The sequence below is a fragment of the Chiloscyllium punctatum genome, chromosome 42 (assembly GCF_047496795.1).
Source record: "Chiloscyllium punctatum isolate Juve2018m chromosome 42, sChiPun1.3, whole genome shotgun sequence".
In the NCBI taxonomy this organism is placed as follows: domain Eukaryota; kingdom Metazoa; phylum Chordata; class Chondrichthyes; order Orectolobiformes; family Hemiscylliidae; genus Chiloscyllium; species Chiloscyllium punctatum.
Genome location: NC_092780.1, coordinates 65,487,259 through 65,510,770, shown reverse-complemented (window position 1 = coordinate 65,510,770; position 23,512 = coordinate 65,487,259). Strand labels below are relative to the sequence as shown.

The 23,512-nt window shown below is 44.0% G+C and overlaps 1 protein-coding gene across 2 annotated transcripts in view; it reads left to right on the top strand.

The window, feature by feature from the left end:
- The window catches only part of LOC140465507 (solute carrier family 15 member 2-like), a 309,483-nt gene that overhangs the window by 281,781 nt on the left and 4,190 nt on the right, over positions 1-23,512 (top strand). For both annotated transcript variants that reach the window (XM_072561041.1, XM_072561040.1), the window contains exons 20-21: positions 8,339-8,470; positions 13,495-13,602. In XM_072561041.1, coding sequence (XP_072417142.1) covers positions 8,339-8,470; positions 13,495-13,602 — 240 coding nt within the window. The remainder of the gene's footprint in view (positions 1-8,338; positions 8,471-13,494; positions 13,603-23,512) is intronic.

The window sequence follows — 23,512 nt, the reverse complement described above, 5'->3', positions numbered from 1 at the left end:
CAGCCACTGTCATCTCAGGTACCTGCTCAGGCCCAGGCAGGAGAGGAGCCTGTGGTATTGACAATCAGGGACTTCATCCACATGCACAGGGAGGGCCAGGGGCAGCAGGCTGGGCTGTGGGACACAACGGCCCTCATTGGCCAGAAGCTGCAGCAGTGCAGACAGTCATGCGACCGTCCAGCTGAAACCGTCTCTCCTTCCGGGTCTGCTGGAGGGGCGCATACGCCTGCACTCCATTGCCCCAGCCAGGACCAAAGGCAAAGGGTCAGGGGGACAGGAAACGTGTCTCACAATCCTGGTGTCCCATCCCTCACAAGGAGACAGGGCAGTGCTGGGAGGTACCTAGACCGTGGTGGTAACATATACCAGTCCCTCTGCACCTTCCTCTCAGGAGATTGTGGAGGTGGTAGGGCCCTTCACCAACACCCTGCCAACCCTTGGCTGTTCAAGTCGGGAGGATCAATTTGCCTCTGCCATGTCTGACACAAGTATCTAAGGTAAAAACAATGACTGCAGATGCTGAAAACCAAATACTGGATTAGTGGTGCTGGAAGAGCACAGCAGTTCAGGCAGCATCTAATAAGCAGCGAAATCGACGTTTCGGGCAAAAGCCATCTACCTCAGCCATGGAACCAGGGATTTCACTGAGACATAGTGCGAAGGAGAGAAAGAAGGAAAGTTATTGTGGGCATTTTGGTGACACAGGTGAAAAAGGTTGCGGTATATCACCATCAGTTTCTACATTAGTGTTCTTGATGTTATTATGGTCATGAATCCCTAGAAGAGTATAAAGGAAGTAGGAGTATACTTAAGAGGGAAATCAGGAGGGCAAAAAGGGGACATGAGATAGCTTTGGCAAATAGAATTAAGTAGAATCCAAAGGGTTTTTACAAATATATTAAGGGCAAAAGGGTAACTAGGGAGAGAATAGGGCCCCTCAAAGATCAGCAAGACAGCCTTTGTGTGGAGCCGCAGAAAATGGGGGAGATACTAAATGAGTATTTTTGCATCAGTATTTATTGTGGAAAAGGATATGGAAGATATAGACTGTAGGGAAATAGATGGTGGCATCTTGCAAAATGTCCAGATTACGGAGGAGGAGGTGCTGGATGTCTTGAAATGGGTAAAGGTGGATAAATCCCCAGGACTTGATCAGGTGTACCTGAGAACTCTGTGGGAAGGTAGAGACGTGATTGCTGGGCCTTTTGCTGAGATATTTGTATCATCAATAGTTACAGGTGAGGTGCCAGAAGATTGGAGGTTGGCTAACGTGGTGCCACAGTTTAAGAAGGACGGTAAAGACAAGCCAGGGAACTATAGTCCGGTGAGCCTGACCTCGGTGGTGGGCAAGTTGTTGCAGGGAATCCTGAGGGACAGTGTGTACATGTATTTGGAAAGGCAAGGACTGATTCAGGATAGTCAACATGGCTTTGTGCATGGGAAATCATGTCTCACAAACTTGATTGTGTTTTTTGAAGAAGTAACAAAGAAGATTGATGAGGGCAGAGCAGTAGATGTGATCTATATGGACTTCAGTAAGGCGTTCAACAAGGTTCCACATGGGAGACTGATTAGCAAGGTCAGATCTCATGGAATACAGGGAGAGCTAGCCATTGGGATACAGTTCTGGCTCAAAGGTAGAAGACAGAGGGTGGTGGTGGAGGGTTGTTTTTCAGACTGGAGGCCTGTGACCAGTGGAGTGCCACAAGGATAAGTGCTGGGTCGTCTACCTTTTGTCATTTACATAAATGATTTGGATACGAGCATAAGAGGGACAGTTAGTGAGTTTGCAGATGACACCAAAATTGGAGGTGTAGTGGACAGCGAAGAGGGTTACCTCCAATTACAACAGGATCTGGACCAGATGGGCCAATGGGCTGAGAAGTGGCAAATGAGTTTAATTCAGATAAATGTGAAGTGCTGCATTTTGGGAAAGCAAATCTTAGCAGGACTTATCCACTTAATGGTAAGGTCCTAGGGAGTGTTGCTGAACAAAGAGATCTTGGAGTGCAGGTTCATAGCTCCTTGAAAGTGGAGTCACAGGTAGATAGGATAGTGAAGAAGGGGTTTAGTATGCTTTCCTTTATTGGTCAGAGTATTGAGTACAGGAGTTGGGAGGTCATGTTGTGGCTGTACAGGACATTAGTTAGGCTACTGTTGGAATATTGCATGTAATTCTGATCTCCTTCCTATCAGAAAGATGTTGTGAAACTTGAAAGGGTTCAGAAAAGATTTACACGGATGTTGCCAGGGTTGGAGGATTTGAGCTACAGGGAGAGGCTGAACAGGCTGGGGCTGTTTTCCCTGGAGCGTCGGAGGCTGAGGGATGGCCTGAGAGATGTTTACAAAATTATGAGGGACATGGAGAGGATAAATAGGCAAAGTCTTTTCCCTGGGGTTGGGGAGTCCAGAATGAGAGGGCATAGGTTTAGGGTGAGAGGAGAAAGATATAAAAGAGACCTAAGGGGCAACGTTTTCATGCAGAGGGTGGTACGTGTATGGAATGAGCTGCCAGAGGATGTGGTGTACAATTGCAACATTTAAGAGGCATTTGGATGGATATGGGCCGGGTGCTGACAGGTGGGACTAGATTGGGTTGGGATATCTGGTCGGCATGGATGGATTGGACTGAAGGGCCTGTTTCCATGCTGTACATCTCTATGACTCTATATGACCCACCCTCTCGACCACCCTGGGAAAGATGTGCCCAGGCCCCTAATTGGAGCCTGTATATTTCCCAGACCACAGAGCTGTTCCTACAGAGCATGCAGACTGACTGGTCTGCATAGGCACGGAACTCATGACCAATAAAATACTGACTGGAAGCCTAACTGCGTCCAATCCTATGGACAGGAAACAGAGGCTGCCCTACACCTACTACGTGCTGAATGTTTGCTGCACACAGTGAGCTGGCGTCGCACACTGTCCTACAGCGAGAACCTCTTACGCTATTGAATTGAGTTAGCTTTATTGTCACATGTACTCAAGTGAGTATAGTAAAAAGTTTACAAGTCACCACTTACAGCACCATCTTGGGTATAAGTTGTATAAGTTCAGATTCTTCAATGCACTTTCTTACAAAGAAAAATTAGAAAAATAAAGAAATAAAAAGTCCAGAATTACAGATTATACAATTAAATTAGAAAATAGAGAAATAAAAAGTTTGGAATAGCAGTCCTTCCAACCCAGTCCACACTGGTACCTTGTCCCCAGTCCACACTGGTACCTTGCCCTCAGTCCACACTGGTACCTTGCCCTCAGTCCACACTGGTACCTTGTCCCCAGTCCACACTGGTACCTTGCCCTCAGTCCACACTGGTACCTTGCCCTCAGTCCACACTGGTACCTTGTCCCCAGTCCTCACTGGTACCTTGTCCCCAGTCCACACTGGTACCTTGTCCCCAGTCCACACTGGTACCTTGCCCTCAGTCCACACTGGTACCTTGCCCACAGTCCATGCTGGGCCTTGAGTCACTTTGAGACTGGAAGATCATGCTGTGACCTCGCGGAAAGACTGCCACTGGCCGCAGAGAGACCCCCATGCTGGGCCAAGAGGGCTTCATGCTAGGCCGCCAAAAGACCAGCATGGACTGCCGAGAGACCACCAAATGGGGCCAAGAAACTGCCATGTCAAGCCGAGAGACTGCCATGTGGGGCCAAGAAACCGCCATGTCAGGCTGAGAGACCACCACGTGGGGCTGAGAGACCGCCATGTCAGGCCGAGAGACCACCATGTGGGGCTGAGAGACCGCCATGTCAGGCCGAGAGACCACCATGTGGGGCTGAGAGACCGCCATGTCAGGCTGAGAGACCACCATGTGGGCCTGATATAGAGTCCACCTTCTGGTTTGTGCAAGTTAAACCCATCCCGCAGTGGTGGCCCAGATTATTCTCCAAGAGTTACTCCTGCTCCACCTGGCATCATAAAAATAAGGAAAATTATACCGAGTGGAGGGTATATCTGGTTTGTTCCATAGGGTAGTTAAAATAACACTACGGCACTCCGTGGACCCTGGGTCACTTACCTTTCAGTAGAATTGGGTAATGAAGTGGTGAGTTCATCCCCTCCATTTCAATTCCATTCCAAAACAGAAATGAGTTTCTGGCTGTTTAGTATTGGATTGGTAAAGGCCAGCTCATATTTCAAAAAGATTTTGTTTGATATTGCACAAGGGATTCTGTCCTTGCTTAAGAGCCACACACACATCCACTTTCCAGATGTGTTCTCTGGATAATGCTAAGTTTCCTGGAACATATGTCTTAACTAATGGCTAAGCCACTGGGGAATTGGATACAAGGAGCAATGGAGCCATTGCAGCTTGAAAAGAGGTATATATTATTCACTTGCTGTTTGATTATGTTCCATTATTTGTGGACAGCCAGTAATAATTCCATTAGCCTCTTACAATTCTTTGCCAAATCTTTATGGACTTCTTAAGTCTGTGCACCATTCCAATTTACAAAAAATAGTCCTTTTCGCCAGAAGATTTAATCTGAAAAACACTTCCCAGATGATAGAAGAATAAATATGTGTTCTATCTATACAGAAAACAGGAAAGAAGGAGAGCGGTTTTCTGTTTAATTCATTTCAATTAGGTTTGGCAGAGATTCGTTCAAATTGTTTGACTCACTTTTAAAGCTAAATTGGGAAACAATCTAGGACTCAGTCACTTCCTCATGAAATGTTTTAAGGCCTGGGTAATCATGGAAAGTGACCATCGTGTTGTCCAATCTTCTGTCCACTCTGAATGTCATCTTCCTTCCATCATTATCCGTTAAATGGATGAAGTGTGAGGGGAGTAGAGAGGGAAGTCAGGGCTAACTGAACGCCAGACTCATCCAGACAGAAGCCTCTGTAGTGTCGGGGGTCTCATCATTCATTGGTTGCTAGCAGCAAAAAGGCAGGTGCAAAAGTTTCCAATTCTGTCTAAGTATTCACATTGCTGTGTTCGGAGTTTATGGTAATGCTAAGCGTACTGTCTGGGTTTCATTTATCGTAGACTCCTAAGTTACCCAGCAAGAGTTTCTTGAGCACTTTGTCCACTCTAAATGCTCTGGATTTCTGAAACGTTTTTGTCTTTCTCTGTAACCTATCCAGTGTCAGCATGAATTACAGTGACCAAGCTGTAAACAGTGCTGTGGGCGAGCCTAGAGCATTGTGGAAGTTCATTATTCCTTCCTGAGACCTTTATATTCTATTTGACGGTTTCTCCAAGTATCAGTACCAGCATCCATGCCTTTCCCAGCACTGCAACAGAGCCGACCTTTAACTAGTTGTTAAGAGCTTGAGGACTACCTGAGGTTGTGACTGTTATATAAATGCAAGTTCTTTACTTCCTTGCTGCTGCTGCACTCTGCATTCGTGGTTTCAACAAGCGATTCAATGGATTTCTTAGGGTCCTCTCCAGTAGCTCATCGACCTCGTATCTATTACTTTTGACCAGCATTCTCAGCCTGTCTCAAAGACCCAGCACACACAGCGGATTCTGATCTGAAAGCAGTTAACCTTGGGCACAATTTTCAGAAGGTGTACAGTGGCAGCTTGGCAATTTGGAGGATGGGAATAATCAGAAGGATTGGCGGTGACTTTTTTGTAGTTCAGTCATAGGAAAAGAGGTGTAGCTGGCTGGGGTAAAATTTGTTGGCCATCCTGTGTTGCAGCTTTCTGCAGTTTTTTTTCTCCACTAAATAAAATTTCTGTTGTTTTGTTCTCCCTTCCAAAATGAACAATTTCACATTTCTCAACAACATACTTCATTTTCCAATTTTTTGTCCACTTACATACCAATATCTCTCTGTAGACTGTTTGTATCACTCCCTCAAATCTGCCTTTCCTCCTATTTTTATGTCGTCTGCAAATTAGGCGGCAGTACATTCACTTCATTCCTCCAATACATATATATTATAAAATAGTTGTGCTCTCAGCATTGATCCCTTTGGATCAACAGGTTACAGGTTGCCAACCTGAAGAAGAGCCCCTTATCATTCATTGTTCCCTGCCCGTTTGCCAGTTCCCTATCCATACCAATATACTACGATCAGCATCATGGTCTCTTATGACTTGCCCTTCTATGAGGTACCTTGTCGAATGCCTTCTTGCATAGTCATAGAGTCATAGAACACAGAAACAGACCCTTTGGTCCAACTCGTTCTTGCTAACCAGATTTCCCTTCCTAAACTAGTCCAGTCTGTCTGCATTACAGCACATCTATTGGTTCCCCTCCATCCAAGCTGGCATTCTTGCCCTGATGAGTGCAAGATGAAAATGTTTGCTCACAAGTCCCGTTTACAGCAATGTTCAACTTCTGCTCTCCTAAGTCACTGTTTATATCAACATCTATAGAGACTGACAGATGTAATCAGAATGATCCATATTTCCTTTGATAGAAATATGCAGCGTTAGCACTGGAGCGTTGCTATTTCTAGCACTTCAATATTAGGTTTCCACTCACAAAGTACAGTGGCTATAAATGTCAGTTTGACTGGGGCCAGTCCTAAGAAAGTCACAGTCCCTTGTTCCATCTGCCCCAAAGTCAGGTGGGTAATGTTAATTTTGTAAACATTTAGCTGGTAAAGCAAGGAGTAGGACTGGTCTGTTTTCCACATGGGTTATACAATACCGAGTGCAGCGTAAACCAGAGTGCTTTTCTCTTCCACAGCTCATTCTCTTCTACATGAGTTCTTACACATGAGGTCTAACCTTCCCTACTCAGTATCCCAATCACAGCTGGAACCTTTACATATTCACACTCAATTGATACAATATTTTTAGTATGTAATGTTTCAAGTCACTTCCAATCTCAGCACGTAGCTAAGTTATTTTAAATATCAATTCCTGCCAATTGCAACACTTAAGGGACATTTATGAATTGCTTATGCAGTGTAGGAACTCAGCAGTCCAGCAGTGGTAAATGCAGAGAGTTCAAAGTCGCCAGTTTGACTATCGGTTTTAAAGGTTTACAAAGGCCTACCATTGAAGCAGAACCTTATGCAGCTTCTTGCCACTTTAGTAAGTTGGAGCTTACCGGAATCACTGCTAGCTCTCTTCCTCACCTCCCTCTTACACCTCAATGCCCATTACAGCTACAGTGAATCCCACATGAGGCAATACCATTTTCTTAAATATTATTCAAATTACTTTCCATTGATTTTATGCCAAAGGATGTTCTCCAATTAAACATTCTCAATTGGAAATTGAGAGTCTTATTTCTTAAAGTTTCTTAATTAACATCATCATTTACTCAATTTGCAGAAGCAAATTTTACAGAAGGAACAATTGATAAATCATAGGAAACTACAATTAGTTAAGGACTGTCCAAATATAAAAACAGGTTACTTGGACTTTGTTGTTAATCTGTATCAAGGCAACCAATTTGTTTTAATACTGCCAGCTGAGACTCTGACCCAATAAAAGTAGTTAAGATTCTGGGCTAGGAGTTCAATTGATGATTACATGTGGTTTGGAGGCATAGAATCATAGAATCCCTTCAGAGTGGAAGCTGCCCATTCACCCCATCGAGTCCACACCAACCACTCCAAAAAAGCATCTCACCCAGACAACATGCAAAGCAAAAACTCATGTGCAAGTGCAAAATTATATAAATGTGATTATTTTCCTTCATTTGAGTGAAACTCAAGACTGTCATGTATCTAAGAGAAGTAAAGAAATTGTACTTTGAGTGGTAAGATGATAGGAATGGATCACTGAGTCAGCTGATGAAATTGGGATTGAAACTTTGAAGCAAAGTTGAAAGAGAGAGTTTGCTGCAGTCTGGTTGGTTGGCAAGGTTAGCGTCCTTGGTGAAGGAACACATTTTGTAGCGAACGCTGAAAATAATGGCTTTGGCCTTCCTGTCAAGGTTCAAAGTAGTTACATAGAATTTGGTGAGATTTATAGCACAGAAAGAGGCCAGTTGCCCAATTAGGCCATGACAATGTGATTCCCCTGCAATGATATTTGAATGAAAGCTTGTTCCCCCTGAATTGTTGATGGGGACTCAGTACTTGGACATATTCCTGGAGAGAAAACTGACTGAGAGATGTGGAGCAAAGTGGATAGATGGTTACCATGTTGTTGGTGCTAGATTAGAGTGGTGCTGGAAAAGCACAGCAGGTCAGGCATTTGAGTCCTGATGAAGGGCTTTTGCCCGAAACGTCGATTTTCCTGCTCCTCGGATGCTGCCTGACCTGCTGTGCTTTTCCAGCACCACTCTAATCTAGACTCTGATCTCCAGCATCTGCAGTCCTCACTTTTGCCTATGTTGTTGGTGCTGGTTGGTCTCAGTAGATTTTCATATTCTTGTCTTCTTGGCATAATGATGTATCGTTTTTTTCCCAGGTCACTGTGCAGCTGAACATTGATAACTGGCCAAAAACTGTCTCCGTGCTTTGGCAAATTCCTCAGTATCTTGTAATCTCAATGTCTGAGATACTTTTTGCAGTGACTGGACTTCATCTGGCTTACACTCAGGTAATGGTTTTCATTTGTTGATGTAGAACAGCCATTAACATTGTTTATAAAATAAACATGCCATGAACCAAGTTTAACAGGAAACTTCTCTTTGGAGTACTTTTCCCTAATTTAACTTTGTTTGAAGTTTAAAGTGTTTGGAACTTTGGGTTACTTCCCAGATCTAGGAACAGGAGAAGACCATTTAAACTCTCACTTTTCAATGAAATCTTGGCTGCTCTCCATGTTATTGCCTTTCCTTGCCTTGGTCTCATAGCCCATGTTTCCAGCAGCAGAGTGAAACTGATTTCTTGCCCATGTGTCAGAGTATTGATATTTCAAAAGAAAAGTCTGCTTTTGTCACTGGAGCTACAACAGATTGGACTTTATGTTTTCTGAATCTGATTGGTTGAAGGTCTGAACTGAAGCCCAGTTGACTCAATCAATCAGACTTTGTCAGATTTGCATTCAGAAATGTTTGCATATGAAGTTGAGGCAAAAAACTTTTAAAATGGGAAGATGGTTTCTGAGACTCAAGGCTAATTGAAGCTCCATTTTTGAGGTCAAAGGAATATTTCCAGGTTTCTTTGAGCAGTTCCATCGCAGCATTTGTGAAAATGTCTGGGTTTACTGACAAATAAAGAACAAACTCAGAATGATGCTAAATTTGATTCATTGAAACAATCATGGATATTCTCATTTTTGGGACATTGCTACAGCGTGCTCTAGGGATGTCCAGTGTCGAGCTTGGCTTGTTTCTGTGTGAGTGGAACACTATATTAAATTCTGGTTATATTTTCATGATCAAGATCTCTTTTTACTGGAGAGACAAGAATCCAGGCAATTTCCATTTACAACATGCCACATTCAACGGGAAGTGTGAGAAGTAGGTATAAAATAAACAGTAATTGCCTAATAATTTGCAAACCTCAGACTAGAACTAACCTAACACACCTGATTTGGAGATGCCGGTGTTGGACTGGGGTGTACAAAATTAAAAATCACACAACACCAGGTTATAGTCCAACAGGTTTAATTGGAAGCACTAGCTTTCGGAGCGACGCTCCTTCAATCACCTGATGAAGGAGCGTCGCTCCGAAAGCTAGTGCGCTTCCAATTAAACCTGTTGGACTATAACCTGGTGTTGTGTGTGACTTTTAACTTCTAACACACCTCGTGTTCCATACCCATAGCTTTCTTTGCAGGGACGGCCATATGAAAACATAAACCCTCTTGTTTAAAGGTCAGCAGTAACATATGCAAGAAAGCAGTCATTTCTCTTCTCTCAAAGAAATAGTGAAAGGATTTGCAGACCAATTGAGAATCTAACAATCTTGAAAGTGAACCACCACATTCAGAGAGCATGATATTATGGTAATATACACCCAGAGGATGGGGTATTTATAGAATCATAGAATCTCTACAGTGTGGAAGCAGGCCCTTTGGCCCAACAAGTCCACACTGACCCTCCGAAGAGTATCTCACCCAAGCCTATTCCTGTACGTCTACCCCTGACTAATGCAGGTAACCTACATGTTCCCGAACACTATGGGAAATTTAGCATGGCCGATCCACCTAACCTGCACATCTGTGGATTGTGGGAGGAAACCAGAGCACCCGGACAGAGCAGACACAGGGAGAATGTGCAAACTCCACACAGTTAGTTGCCTGAGGCTAGAATTGAACCCGGGTCCTTGGTGCTGTGAGGCAGCAGTGCTAACCACTGTGCCACCGTGTCATCCCATGCCACCGTTCCACCCCATTAGAGTAGCATATATCCAGAGGGTGAGGTCTTATACTAATGTCCACACAGAGGGTGGTGTTTTTAGAGTTGTATATGTCTTAAGTGTGGGGTATGAACAATGAACTGCTTAAAGAGATTCCAAAGAGAGTTGGATGAGTTTCTGGGGAAAAGCACAAGGGCATATGGGGAAGATCAGGTGGAGCCAATCCATAAGAAAGGAATGGTTTGTTCATGTCTTGATCTAGCCCAACTCATCGTAGAGTCATTGAGATGTATAGCACAGAAACAGACCCTTCGGTCGAACTCATCCATGCCGACTAGATATCCTAACCTAATCTAATCCCATTTGCCAGTACATGGCCCATATCCCTCCAAACCCTTCCTATTCATATACCCATCCAGATGCCTTTTAAATGTTGCAATTTAAAAGTGGTGCAGCCTGCACCACATCCTCTGACAGTTCATTCCATACACGTACCACCCTCTGCGTGAAAAGGTTGCCCCTTAGGTCCCTTTTAAATCTTACCCCTCTCACCCTAAACCTTTGCCCTCTAGTTCTGGACACCCTCAACCAGGGAAAAGACTTTGTCTATTTATCCTATCCATGCCCCTCATGATTTTATAAACCTCTGGAAGGTCACCCCTCAGTCTCCAACGCTCCAGGGAAAACAGCCCCAGCCTGTTCAGCCTCTCCCTGTAGCTCAAATCCTCCAACCCTGGCAACATCCTTATGAATCTTTCCTTAACGCTTTCAAGTTTCACCACATCCTCCTGTAGGAAGGAGACCAGAATTGCATGCAATATTCCAAAAGTGGCCTAACCAATGTTGTGTGCAGCCACATCATGACCTCCCAACTCCTATACTCAATACTCTGACCAATAAAATGGAGTTTAATTTAGATAAATGCGAGGTGCTGCATTTTGGGAAAGCAAATCTTAGCAGGACTTGTACACTTAATGGTAAGTTCCTAGGGAGTGTTGCTGATCAAAGAAACCTTGAAAGTAGAATCGCAGGTAGATAGGATGGTGAAGAAGGCGTTGGTATGCTTGTGTTTAAATCAAAAGGATTTAATGGGAAGAAACAGAGAAACCAGTCCTTTTGATAGGAGAATCAAGATAAAGGTGACTGTCTTTAAATGAGACAAAACTCATTTCGGTGTAAAGTCAGAAGGCATCTTTTACATTAAGTGTCACTGGAATTTGGAAATCTCTCCCAATACCTCATGGATGCTGAGTGCTATTTGAAGTTTTGAAGAGGAATCATTCCTGATGAAGGACTCCTGCCCAAAACGTTGATTCTCCTGCTCCTCGGATGCTGCCTGACCTACTGTGCTTTTCCAGCACCACTCTAATCTTGAAAGTTAAAGATCACACAACACCAGGTTATAGTCCAACAGGTTTATTTGGAAGTACTAGCTTTCAGAGCACTGCTCCTTCATCAGGTAGCTATGCAGCAAGATCATAAGGCACAGAACTTATAGCAAACGATTAGTGTCATGCAACTGAAATGCTGTATTGAACAAACCGAGATTGCTGTTAAGTCTTTCATCTTTTAGAATCAGTTGCAGGTTTCAGTTCATTAATATGTAAATCTCAGAACTTCTTTTAAGGCATAATCTCGAGATAAGTTAAGGTTTTATTTTAAAAGAGATGACATTTCAGCTCAGACAATGCATTAAAGGTGTGAGGTGTGAATCTGCAGAATTATATTTGCAGATATATTCTAGTTTGTGCAGAGCGCGCACAATCTGCAGGCAGGTCAATCCATGTGATATTTTGTAAAATTCCTACTTTGGAAATAGAACCAAAGACTGGGATACAGACAGACTCTAACCTCACACTTTTAATGCATTGTCTAAGTGAGATGTCACCTTTTGGTTTATGAAACCTTAAGTTATCTCGAGAATGTGACATAAAAGAAGTTCTGGGATTTACATATTAATAAACCGAAACCTGCAAACGATTCAAAACATGAAAGACTTAACAGCAATCTAGGTCTGTTCAATACATCGCATCAGTTGCATCACACTGTGATCTTTTGCTATAAATTCTGTATCTTATGGTCTTGTCCCACAACTACCCGATGAAGGTGCAGCGCTCCAAAAGCTAGCTTTAGATTAGATTACTTACAGTGTGGTAACAGACCTTTCGGCCCAACAAGTCCACACCGACCCGCCGAAGCACAACCCACCCATACCCCAAACCTAACACTTTAGGCAATTTAGCATGGCCAATTCACCTGGCCTGCACATCTTTGGACTGTGGGAGGAAACCGGAGCACCCGGAGGAAACCCACGCAGCCACTGGGAGAACGTGCAAACTCCACACAGTCAGTTGCCTGAGGCAGGAATTGAACCCAGGTCTCTGGCGCTGTGAGGCAGCAGTGCTAACCACTGTGCCACCGTGCCGCTCTTCCGAATAAATCGGTTGGACTATAACCTGGTGTTGTGTGATTTTTAACTAACTCCTAAACCATGGCCATTTCATGTGGGGATAGGGAGTGGGTAAATTGAAGGGTCTCCTTATGGAGCTGCTCCTGAACCTGGCCAGAGCTGTCACTAACAGGTCCAGATCACAGGCTGTGGAGGAGCTCATTGTGCCTTAAGTGTCTGCCCCTCTTTCCTAGTCACGCTTGGACTCAATCTCCATGGAGCGTGCAGTGTCCACCACCTCAATAGAGGCCTTTAGAGACACTGCATATGGCTGGAGTGTATCATCACACCAGACAATGATCTTGATTTGGCTTTAAATGTTTCCATTCCAGGTCTGTGGCTCTCTGTTAGCCATTGTTACTGATTTTGTTTCTGTTACAATGCCCTATGAGTGGCTGTTTAAACTGATTTGACATTGTTGTAAGAGGGTAGAAAGGAGGATTTGGCAGTACTCTACTCTAACCACAACCTGCTCACAGTTGGTTCTGCAGAGCTGTAACACTGTGTGACTGATATCCCCAGCTTTTCTCTGAACAAATCTGATGCCAGACTCTAAGGGATTTGCTCTTTCGAGACAGGGTTGGGGAAATGCCCATTCTGACACTAGTGCTCCATGCACCTACCTTTCCACCTGTATCCTATAGTTTACTTTAATGAGGGATGGACATAGAATAACTTAGAATTTACAGCTCCAGAACAGTCCATTCAGCCCATCAGGTCCATGCTAGAGTTTCTCTGAATGAGCCGTCCTCGCTCTCTACTCCATCTCACTGTATCAGCCTAGTCTTTGCTTCCTTTCTTCCTCTTATTCCTTGTAGAACGAGATCATTCTCACTGGTAACAAGATTGCTTCTCATCTTACATTGCAGGCTCCTTCCTCAATGAGATCTGTTGTGATGGCTGTTTGGCTTCTTACCATTGGCGTAGGAAATCTCATAGTCGTGTTGATTGCGGAGATCGCGATAATAAAAGATCAGGTATGTGATCTGGGTTCACCAGAAGGAGGGAGCAGATCCCAAACCAGCCTGAGACAGGCCATTTAATCCAACAGGCAACTGCTCCAAAGCACAAGTGACCAGCGAATGCAGAAATCCCATCCCATATCGGGGCCGTTGGGGAATTTCTGTCTGCAAACCATTGCTCACTATCATCTTGCAAAATGAGGACTTTCGTGGCTCTGGGCCAGAAGGTTCTAGGGTGATGTCCCAATCCATTTCTGTGCTTGTTGGATACTGTTGGCGTTTATAAGATGTTAGTAACTGGCCAGCTGATTCATCCAAAGCGAAATGAAGAAAGTTTATGTGAAGTTTTGAGTCAGTTTAGTTTCACTATCGGAAAACTGACCCCCTCAGTTCTGGCTGGCATTTGTGCTTGTTTCCATTTCTAATTAGTGATGGGTGAGGCTGCTTGGTGTATAGGCATGAGAATATTGTTCCCAGTTTGGGTGTTGAGCTTTAAAAATGTGTTAATTCTGAGTTACCTGTGGCTTAGCTCCACCTGTCCATGCCCTTGTTACCTGTAGACTCAATCATCTCAGCAACCCTGGCTACTCTCCCATCTCACAATATGGACTGGAGGTCATCCAAAATATTATCGCTTGTATCTTAACTCAAAGCAAGTCCTGTTTATCTGTCACCGCCTGGGCTTCCTGATCTACATTAATCTTAGACTGACAATGCTTTACATTTAAATCGATCATCCTTTTGTTCAAACTCCTTGATGGTCTGGCCCTACCTATCTCTGTAACCTTTCCTAGACCTACTTTACTCAGTAATACTCGTTATCTTCCAATCCTGGCCTCTTCTACATCTGTCTCATCTCCATATGCTTGTTATGGGCACCACATTCTATAATTCTTTCCTGACTCACTCCTCGTCTTTCTCTCCTATACTCTATTTTCATTTGTACATGAATGTGGGAATTGCTAGCTAAGACAGCATTTACTATCCATCCCTAATTGTCCTGAAGGCATGGAGAGTCAATCATATTAAAGTTTGTCTAAGGCGATGTGTCCATAGGTTAAGAAGAGATTTATGGGGAGAAAGTGGGAGAATGGGGTTGAGAAACTTACCAGCTGTAATTGAATGGTGGAGCAGACTCGATGGGCTGAATGGCCTAATTTCTGCTCCTATATCTTATGGTCATATACTCTTATCTTATGGTCTAATGCAGATTTACCTGCGTACAAGACTGGCTTTTATAGCAACTGACTATGTTCTCATGGTTGCTTTTTGGTTAGCCTTTTTTTAGTTCCAGATTTTTATTGTATTCAAATTTCATTGTTTGCTATGGTGGGATTTAAACCCATGTCCCTAGAACATTAGCCTGGGGTTCTGGGTTATTAGCCCGGTGACATTACCACTGTGCCACCACCTTACCGCCAGGCTAGGCAAGTATTTAGAACACCTCTTAAAACTTATCTCTTTGACTAAGTCACTTAAAACATGTACTAACATACCTGCCAAGTGCATTGGAACTTTTTTCCTAAATTAATGAAGCTATATAACTATAAATTGTTGTATAATGGGAATTCAGCTCCCTACCAGTCAGTCTCAGAGATCAGTGGAATCCGAACCTCATTAGCAGGCAATGTTCAATTGATTCAAAATTAATACTTCTATCCCGTTGTCAGTGTCACTTTGTGAATGCTTTATTTTGTGTACGGTGATGGTTTTGAAAGTGTAATGTTGGAGACTGCATTAGACTGATGGAGTTATAAGGCTCTGGGTGGACAATCCAGCTCCAGATCCTGATGGGGCCAGATGTGTCATCTTTTGGTTTCCTGGTAGTTTCAGTAATTATACCAACCTAGCCAATGCAACTATTGGCAATTGCTATCAAGCAATAAAACTCCTCTAGTAATGTAAGACAAGTGCCTCTCTTTGTTAAGACTCACTAGTGGACTAACCTCAATCACTGTTAGCCACTGTGGTTCTTAGACTCAAAACAGAAAGGTCCCTGGTGCAGGGCTCTCTAAAAGGGTACCCTTCCCTTTTCTATTGGGGATCTGAGCTGGAGAGCGTTGTACGCAGAGGTACCATGCAACTGGAATCAAATCACTTCACAGGGTGTCCCTGGAATTTTTGTAGATGAAACAGTATTTTACACTTATAAGTATTTTTATTGCTGTTATTCATTCATTGGCTAGGCCAGTGTTCATTCCTGATGAGGGATTTTTGCCTGAAACGTCAATTTTCCTGCTACTTGGATGCTGCCTGACCTGCTGTCCTTTTCCAGCACCACTCTAATCTAGACGTTGATTTCCAGCATCTGCAGTCCTCACTTTTGCCTACATTGGAATTCTATCATGTTATAATCATGTTATAATCATTCTTGCTTGAAGAATCCTTTATTATGAGTTAACTAATTAAATTAGTCTAATTCCACATTAACAGGTCCAGAACAGCTTGGTCTCTGATAGATACCAGAAAGTGTTGATTAAGAAGATGTACCAAATATATTCAATCAGCTTCCAATCTAGTCACCTTACTTGCTCTCTCCCATTATTTCTTGATGAATACTCTGCCCTATTGCATGGTATTATTGGGGTAGTGGGAAAACAATAAACTATTCCCACAAGGGACTTCTTTCTTTTGCTATTTTTTAATCTCCACCCAAGCTGATTCTGCATAATGGTCTTCTGAACCAAGATTATTTTGCACCATTATACCAATCTTATTTTTATTAACAGAGCGACCCCATCTCATTTTCCTATCCTGCTGTTCGTCTATAATGTCAAAAACATTTTTACTATTCAGGTCCTAGCCTTGGTCACTCTGCAGCTACATCTCAGAAATGGTTTTTATATTATGGATCATTATTTCCATTTATGCTATCAATTCATCCATCAGGAGGGTTGGTGACACAATACCGCCACTGTTAAAAATCATACAACAACAGGTTATAGTCTAACATCAGGTTACAGGCCAACATCAGGTTACAGGCCAACACCAGGTTATAGTCCAACAACAGGATATAGTCCAACACCAGGTTATAGTCTAACATCAGGTTACAGGCCAACACCAGGTTACAGGCCAACGCCAGGTTATAGTCCAACACCAGGTTATAGTCTAATATCAAGTTATAGTCCAACACCAGGTTATAGTCCAACACCAGGTTATAGTCCAACAGGTTTATTTGGTAGCACTGGCTTTTGGAGCTCTGCTCCTTCATCAGGTGGTTGTGGAGAATAAGTCACAGAATTTAGAGCAAAAGATTACAGTGTCATATAGTGATATCTGAACAAACCTGGATTGTAAAGTCTATCATGTTTTAGAATGCAGGTTTTGGCTCATTAATATATAAATCCCAGAACTTCTTTTAAGCCACCTTCTTGAGAGCAAAATAGAATATATCTGCAACCCTAATTCTGCAAATACAATTTCACCCCATGGAGTTGTATGTATGTGTGTGTGTGTGCGTGCATGAGAGAGACAGAGTGAGTGTGTGCGTGTGTGGGTGTGAGTGTGAGTGCATGTGAGAGAGTGTGTGTTTGCGTGTGTGTGAAAACTTGGTGAAGTGTGTGTGTGGGTGTGATGGAGTATAAGCCTGTGAAATAGTGTGTGCATGAGTGTGAGTGTGGAGGATGTATTTGAGTATGTAAGAGTGTGTGTTTGTGTGTGTGTGAGAGAGAGTGTATGTATAGTGCAGTGGGGTGACCTGTAGTGTGACATGAGGCTGTCCCCATGGATACTGAACTTGGCTATCAGTCTCTGCTCGGCCACTTTGCGTTCTTACTTGTCCCGAAGTCCACCTTGGAAAACAGTCACCCGAAGGTAAGCGGTCGAATGTCCTGGACTGCTGAAGTGTTTCCTGACTGGGAGGGAACACCCCTATCTGTTGATTGGTGTGTGGTGTCCACTCATCTGTTTTCATAGCCTCTGCTTGGTCTTGCCAATGTACGCTGCCTCAGGGCATCCTTGCCTGCAGCATATGAGATAGTCAATGTAGGCCGAGTCACATGAGTACCTGCCGCGTACATGGTGGGTGGTGTCCCCACGTGCAGTAGTGGTATCCATGTCGACACTCTGACACGTCCTGCAGCGGTTGCCATGACAGCGTTGTGCAGTGTGATCATTGGTGTTGTCCTGAGAGCCGGGCAGTTTGCTGTGAACAATGATCTGTTTGAGGTTTGGTGGTTGTTTAAAGGCAAGAGGTGGAGGCATAGGGAAGGTCTTGGTGAGGTGCTCATCCTCATCGATAATGCATTGCAGACTGCGAGGAATATGGCATAGTCTTTCTGCTCCCGAGAAGTACTGGACAACAAAGGGTACCCTATCGGTTGCAGTCCGTGTCTGTCTCCTGAGGAGACCATTACAGTTTCCCGCTGTGGCACATTGGAACTGGCAATCAATGAGTGGAGCATCGTACCCTGTTTTTATGAGGGTATCCTTGAGTACCTTCAGGTGTCCATCACGTTCCTCCTCATCTGAATAGCGATGCCATCATCCCCCCCTACAAACAACTGCCAACCTTCGAGCACCATTCTCCAACTCATCCACTTTATCCTTGACGACAATATTTTCACCTTTGACAATCTGTTCACCATCCAGACACACGAAACGGCCATGGGGTCAAAATATGCACCCCGATATGCCAATATTTTTATGCACAGGCTTGAACAAGACTTCTTCCCTACACAGGACCTCCAACCAACACTATAGACCAGATATATTGATGACATTTTCTTCCTCTGGACCCATGGCGAGGAGTCACTGAAGCATCTACACAGTGATATCAACAGGTTTCATCCCACCCTCAGACTTCCATGGACTACACTTTAGTATCTGTCTCATTCTTGGACTCATGCATCTCCATCAAGGATGGACAGCTAACTCTACCGCAAACCTACAGATAACCTCATGATGCTACACTTCTCCAGCTTAGATTACATTACATTACATTACAGTGTGGAAACAGGCCCTTTGGCCCAACAAGTCCCCACCACCCCGCCGAAGCGCACCCACCCAGACCCATTCCCCTATATTTACCCCTGCAACTAACACTACGGGCAATTTAGCATGGCCAATTCACCGAACCTGCACATCTTTGGACTGTGGGAGGAAATCGGAGCACCCGGAGGAAACCCACGCAGACACAGGGAGAATGTGCAAACTCCACACAGTCAGTAGTCTGAGGCGGGAATTGAACCTGGGTCTCTGGTGCTGTGAGGCAGCAGTGCTAACCACTGTGCCACCGTGCCACCCACCTGATACATATTAAAATAGCCATGCCCTCAGACAAGTCCTATGCTTACACAGGATCTGTTCAGATGAGGAGGAATGTGACGGACACTTGAAGGTGCTCAGGGATGCCTTCATAAGAACAGAGTAAGATGCTCAACTCATCGATCACCAGTTCTGACGTGCCACAGTGAGAAACCATAATGACCTCCTCAGGAGACAGACACAGGTTGCACCTTTCGTTGTCCAGTATTTCCTGGGAGCCGAAAAACAACGTCATGTTCTTCGCAGCCTGCAGCACATTATCAATGAGGATACGCATCTTGCCAAAACCTTCTCTCTGCTTCCACTTCTTGAGGCTGAGAGTCAAGTTCGGTATCAATGGGGCTGGCCTCAACCGCGACCTTGGGTTCATGTCACACTACAGGTGGCCCCACTGCACTACACACTCTCACACATGCGTGTGCATGGATACACACACACGCACATGCACTCACACTCACGCACACACTCATGCACACACACACTCACTCTCTCTCTCATGCACGCACACACACATACGAGTCTATGGGGTGAATTTGTATTTGCAAAATTATGTTTTCAGATACATTCTATTTTGTTCAAAAATGCACAATCTGCAGACAGTCAATGCTGGTAGTCAATCCATGTAATATTTTGTAAATTCCACATTAGAAATAGAACAAATTTGACTCAAGATTGGCATACAGACAGACTCTGACCTCACACCTTTAAGGCATTGTCTGAGCTGAAATGTCACTTTTTGTTATAAAACTTTAAAGTTATCTCAAGAAGGTGGCTTAAAAGAAGTTTTGGAATTTACATATCAATGAGCTGAAACCTGCATTATAAAACATGAAAGACTTAACAAACCAGGTTTATTCAATATGTCACTGTATGACATTATAATCTTTTACTATAAATTCTGTGTCTTATGATCTTATTCTCCACAACCACCTGATGAAGGAGCAGTGCTATGAAAGCTAGTGCTTCCAAATAAACCTGTTGGTCTATAACCTGGTGTTGGTCTATAACCTGGTGTTGGTCTATCACCTGGTGTTGGACTATAACCTGGTGTTGGTCTATAAGCTGGTGTTGGACTATAACCTGTTGTTGGTCTATAAGCTGGTGTTGGACTATAACCTGTTGTTGGTCTATAACCTGTTGTTGGTCTATAAGCTGGTGTTGGTCTATAACCTGGTGTTGGTCTATAACCTGGTGTTGGACTATAACCTGGTGTTGGTCTATCACCTGGTGTTGGTCTATAACCTGTTGTTGGTCTATAAGCTGGTATTGGTCTATAACCTGTTGTTGGTCTATAACCTGTTGTTGGTCTATAAGCTGGTGTTGGTCTATAACCTGGTGTTGGACTATAAGCTGGTGTTGGTCTATAACCTGGTGTTGGTCTATAACCTGGTGTTGGACTATAAGCTGGTGTTGGTCTATAACCTGGTGTTGGTCTATCACCTGGTGTTGGTGTATAAGCTGGTGTTGTGTGATGTTTAACTTTGTCCACCCCAGTCCAACACTGGCTCCTCCACATCAGTGCTGGCATTCTTACCTCTGGCCGTATAGAGCCAGCTCCAAGCTCCATGACAAGCCTTGTAATACACGGAGGGAACAACAATGATGTGCTTCAATAGGCTGATCATCTGCTTGGAAATCCTTTCACCATCTCCTCACTATTCCCCAAAGGGGGAAAACTGTGTATGGAGATTCCCTTAAAGGAATGAAAATCAATCCATCTTCTTACAAATGCAATGTGCATTCAGATAAAGAGCCTGTAGGTCTGTCTTTTTACTGTTTCTGTCGACTCTGGTGATATTTGCTGTTCCACTGTTCTGTTTGTTTGCTGTGTCTCTCTCTGTCACACTGTCGTTAATATTCCCTGTATCATTACTGTGCATCCTTTCCTTTAACTATTTATATTTTATTCAATTTCTTAAACTTTCCAAATCTCTATTTACTTGACCCTGCACCCCTCCCTCCAAAAAAAGAACAAATAACAGAGAACATTACAGAACAGGAGCAGGCCCTTTGGCCCTCCAAGCCTGCGCTGATCCAGATTCTCGATCTAAAACTGCCCTCATTTTTCTAAGGATCTGTATCCCTCTGCTCCTGCCCATTCATGTATCTGTCCAGATCCATCGTAAATTACACTATTGTGCTCACCCTTACCACCTCCGCTGGCAACGTGTTCCAGACATCCACCACCCTCTGTGTGAAGAACTTTCCACACGTATCTCCCCTACATCTTTCCCCTCTCACTTTGAACTCATGACCCCCTAGTAATTGAGTTCTCCATTCTGGGAAAAAGCTTCTTGCGATCCACCCTGTCTGTCCCTCTCTTGATTTTGTAGACCTCAATCAGGTCCCCCTTCCACCTCCGTCTTTCCAATGAAAATAATCCTAATCTACTCAACCTTTCTTCATAGCTAGCATCCTCCATACCAGGCAACATCCTGGTGAACCTCCTCTGTACCCTCTCCAAAGCATCCATATCCTTTTGGTAATGTGGCGACCAGAACTCTACACAGTATTCCAAATGTGGCCAAACCAAAGTCTTATACAACTGTAACATGACCTGCCAACTCTTGTACTCAGTACCCCGTCAGATGAAGGAAAGCATGATGTATGCCCTCTTGACCACTCTATTGGCCTACATTGCCACCTTCAGGGAACAATGCACCTCTCTGCACATCAATTTTCCAGATCTCTCTGCACATCAATTTTCCCCAGGACTTTTCCAGTTACTGTATAGTTCGCTCTTAAATTGGATGTTCCAAAATGTATCATCTCGCGTTTGTCCGGATTGAACTCCATTCACCATATCTCTGCCCAACTCTCCAATCTATCTATTCTCTGACAGTCCCCTTCACTATCTGCTACTCCACTAATCTTCATGTCATCTGCAAACTTGCTAATGAGGCAACCTACACCTTCCTCCAAATCATTTATGTATATCACAAACAACAGTGATCCCAGCACAGATCCCTGTGGGACACCACTAGTCACAGGTCTCTATTTTGAGTAGCTCCCTTCCAGTATTACTTTCTGTCTCCTGTTCCCTAGCCAGTTCCCTATCCATCTAGCTGGAACACCCTGGACCCCAGGAGACTTCACCTTCTTCATCAGCGTAGCATGGGGAACTTTCTCAAACGCTTTACTAAAATCCATGTATATGACATCTACAGCTGTTCCCCCATCAATCAACTTTGTCATCTCTTCAAAGAGTTCTATTAGGTTTGTAAGACATGGCCCGCCCTGCACAAAACCATGTTGCCTATCACTGATAAGCCCATTTCCTTCTCCAATCGCTTCCCTACCATTGACATCAGGCTCACAGGTCTGCAATTACCTGGATTATCCCTGCTACACTTCTTAAACAAGGGGACAACATTAGCAATCCTCCAGTCCTCTGGAACCTCCCCTGTGTTCAAGGATGCTGCAAAGATATCTGTTAAAGCGCCAACTATTTCCTCTCTCACTTCCCACAGTAACCTGGGATAGATCCGATCCGGACCTGGGGACTTGTCCACCTTAATGCCTTTTAGAATGCCCAACACTTCCTCCCTCGGTATGCCGATTTGACCGAGAGTAATCAAAGATCTATCCCTAACCAAAGATCTATCCCTAACCTCAACTTCCATCATGTCCCTCTCCTCGGTGTATACCGATGCAGCATACTCATTAAGAATCTCGCCCATTTTTTCTGACTCCACCCATTACTTTCCTCGAGTGGGTCAAGCTTTTCCCTCGTTACCCTCTTGCTCCTTATATATGAATAAAAGCTGCTCCCAATCTACATTCCCCAGCTCCTGCCCAATTTTGGTATAGTTGGCCTTCCCCCAATTTAGCTCTTCCTTTAGGACACTCTCGTCTTTGTCCACGAGTGTCCTAAAGCATAAGGAATTGTGATCACTATTTCCAAAGTAATCCCCTACTGAAACTTCACCCACCTGGCCGGGCTCATTCCCCAACACCAGCCCCAGTATGGCCCCTTCCTGAGTTGGACTAGTTATATACTGCTCTAGAAAACCCTCTGGATGCTCCTTACAAATTCTGCTCCTTCCCGACCTCTAATACTAAGTGAAACCCAGACAATGTTGGGAAAATTAAAGTCTCCTATCACCACCACCCTGTTTCTCCTATATCTTTCCATGATCTCTGTTCATATTTGTACCTCTATCTCACATTCACTGTTGGGAGGCCTGTAATACAGCCCCTATTTCTGAGCTCTGCCCATATTACCCTACCGCTCGAGTCACCTTGTTTCCCTCTCCCAAATATCCTGTCTCCCATGTTCTTGATCTCCCAGGCCTACAGATGCTGTGTTCCCTCTTCTGAGTCCTGGCTTCTAAAGTTCCCAGGTGAAAGTGAGGACTGCAAATGCTACACTTTTTTCGACTCTAAAGTTCCCAGTCTACCATTGGTGTTGAGAGTGTGGTGCTGGAAAAGCACAGCAGGTCAAGCAGCATCTGAGGAGCAGCAGAATTGATATTTCGGGTAAAAGCCCTTCATCAGGAAAGAGCCACCGCCTGGGATTCTCCTGCTCCTCGGATGCTGCCTGACCAGCTGTGCTTTTCCAGCACCACACTCTCGAGTCTGATCTCCAGCATCTGCAGTCCTCACTGTCTCCACCCTCTATTGGTGTCATGTGCTGACAGTAAGTTTGCATTAATGACTG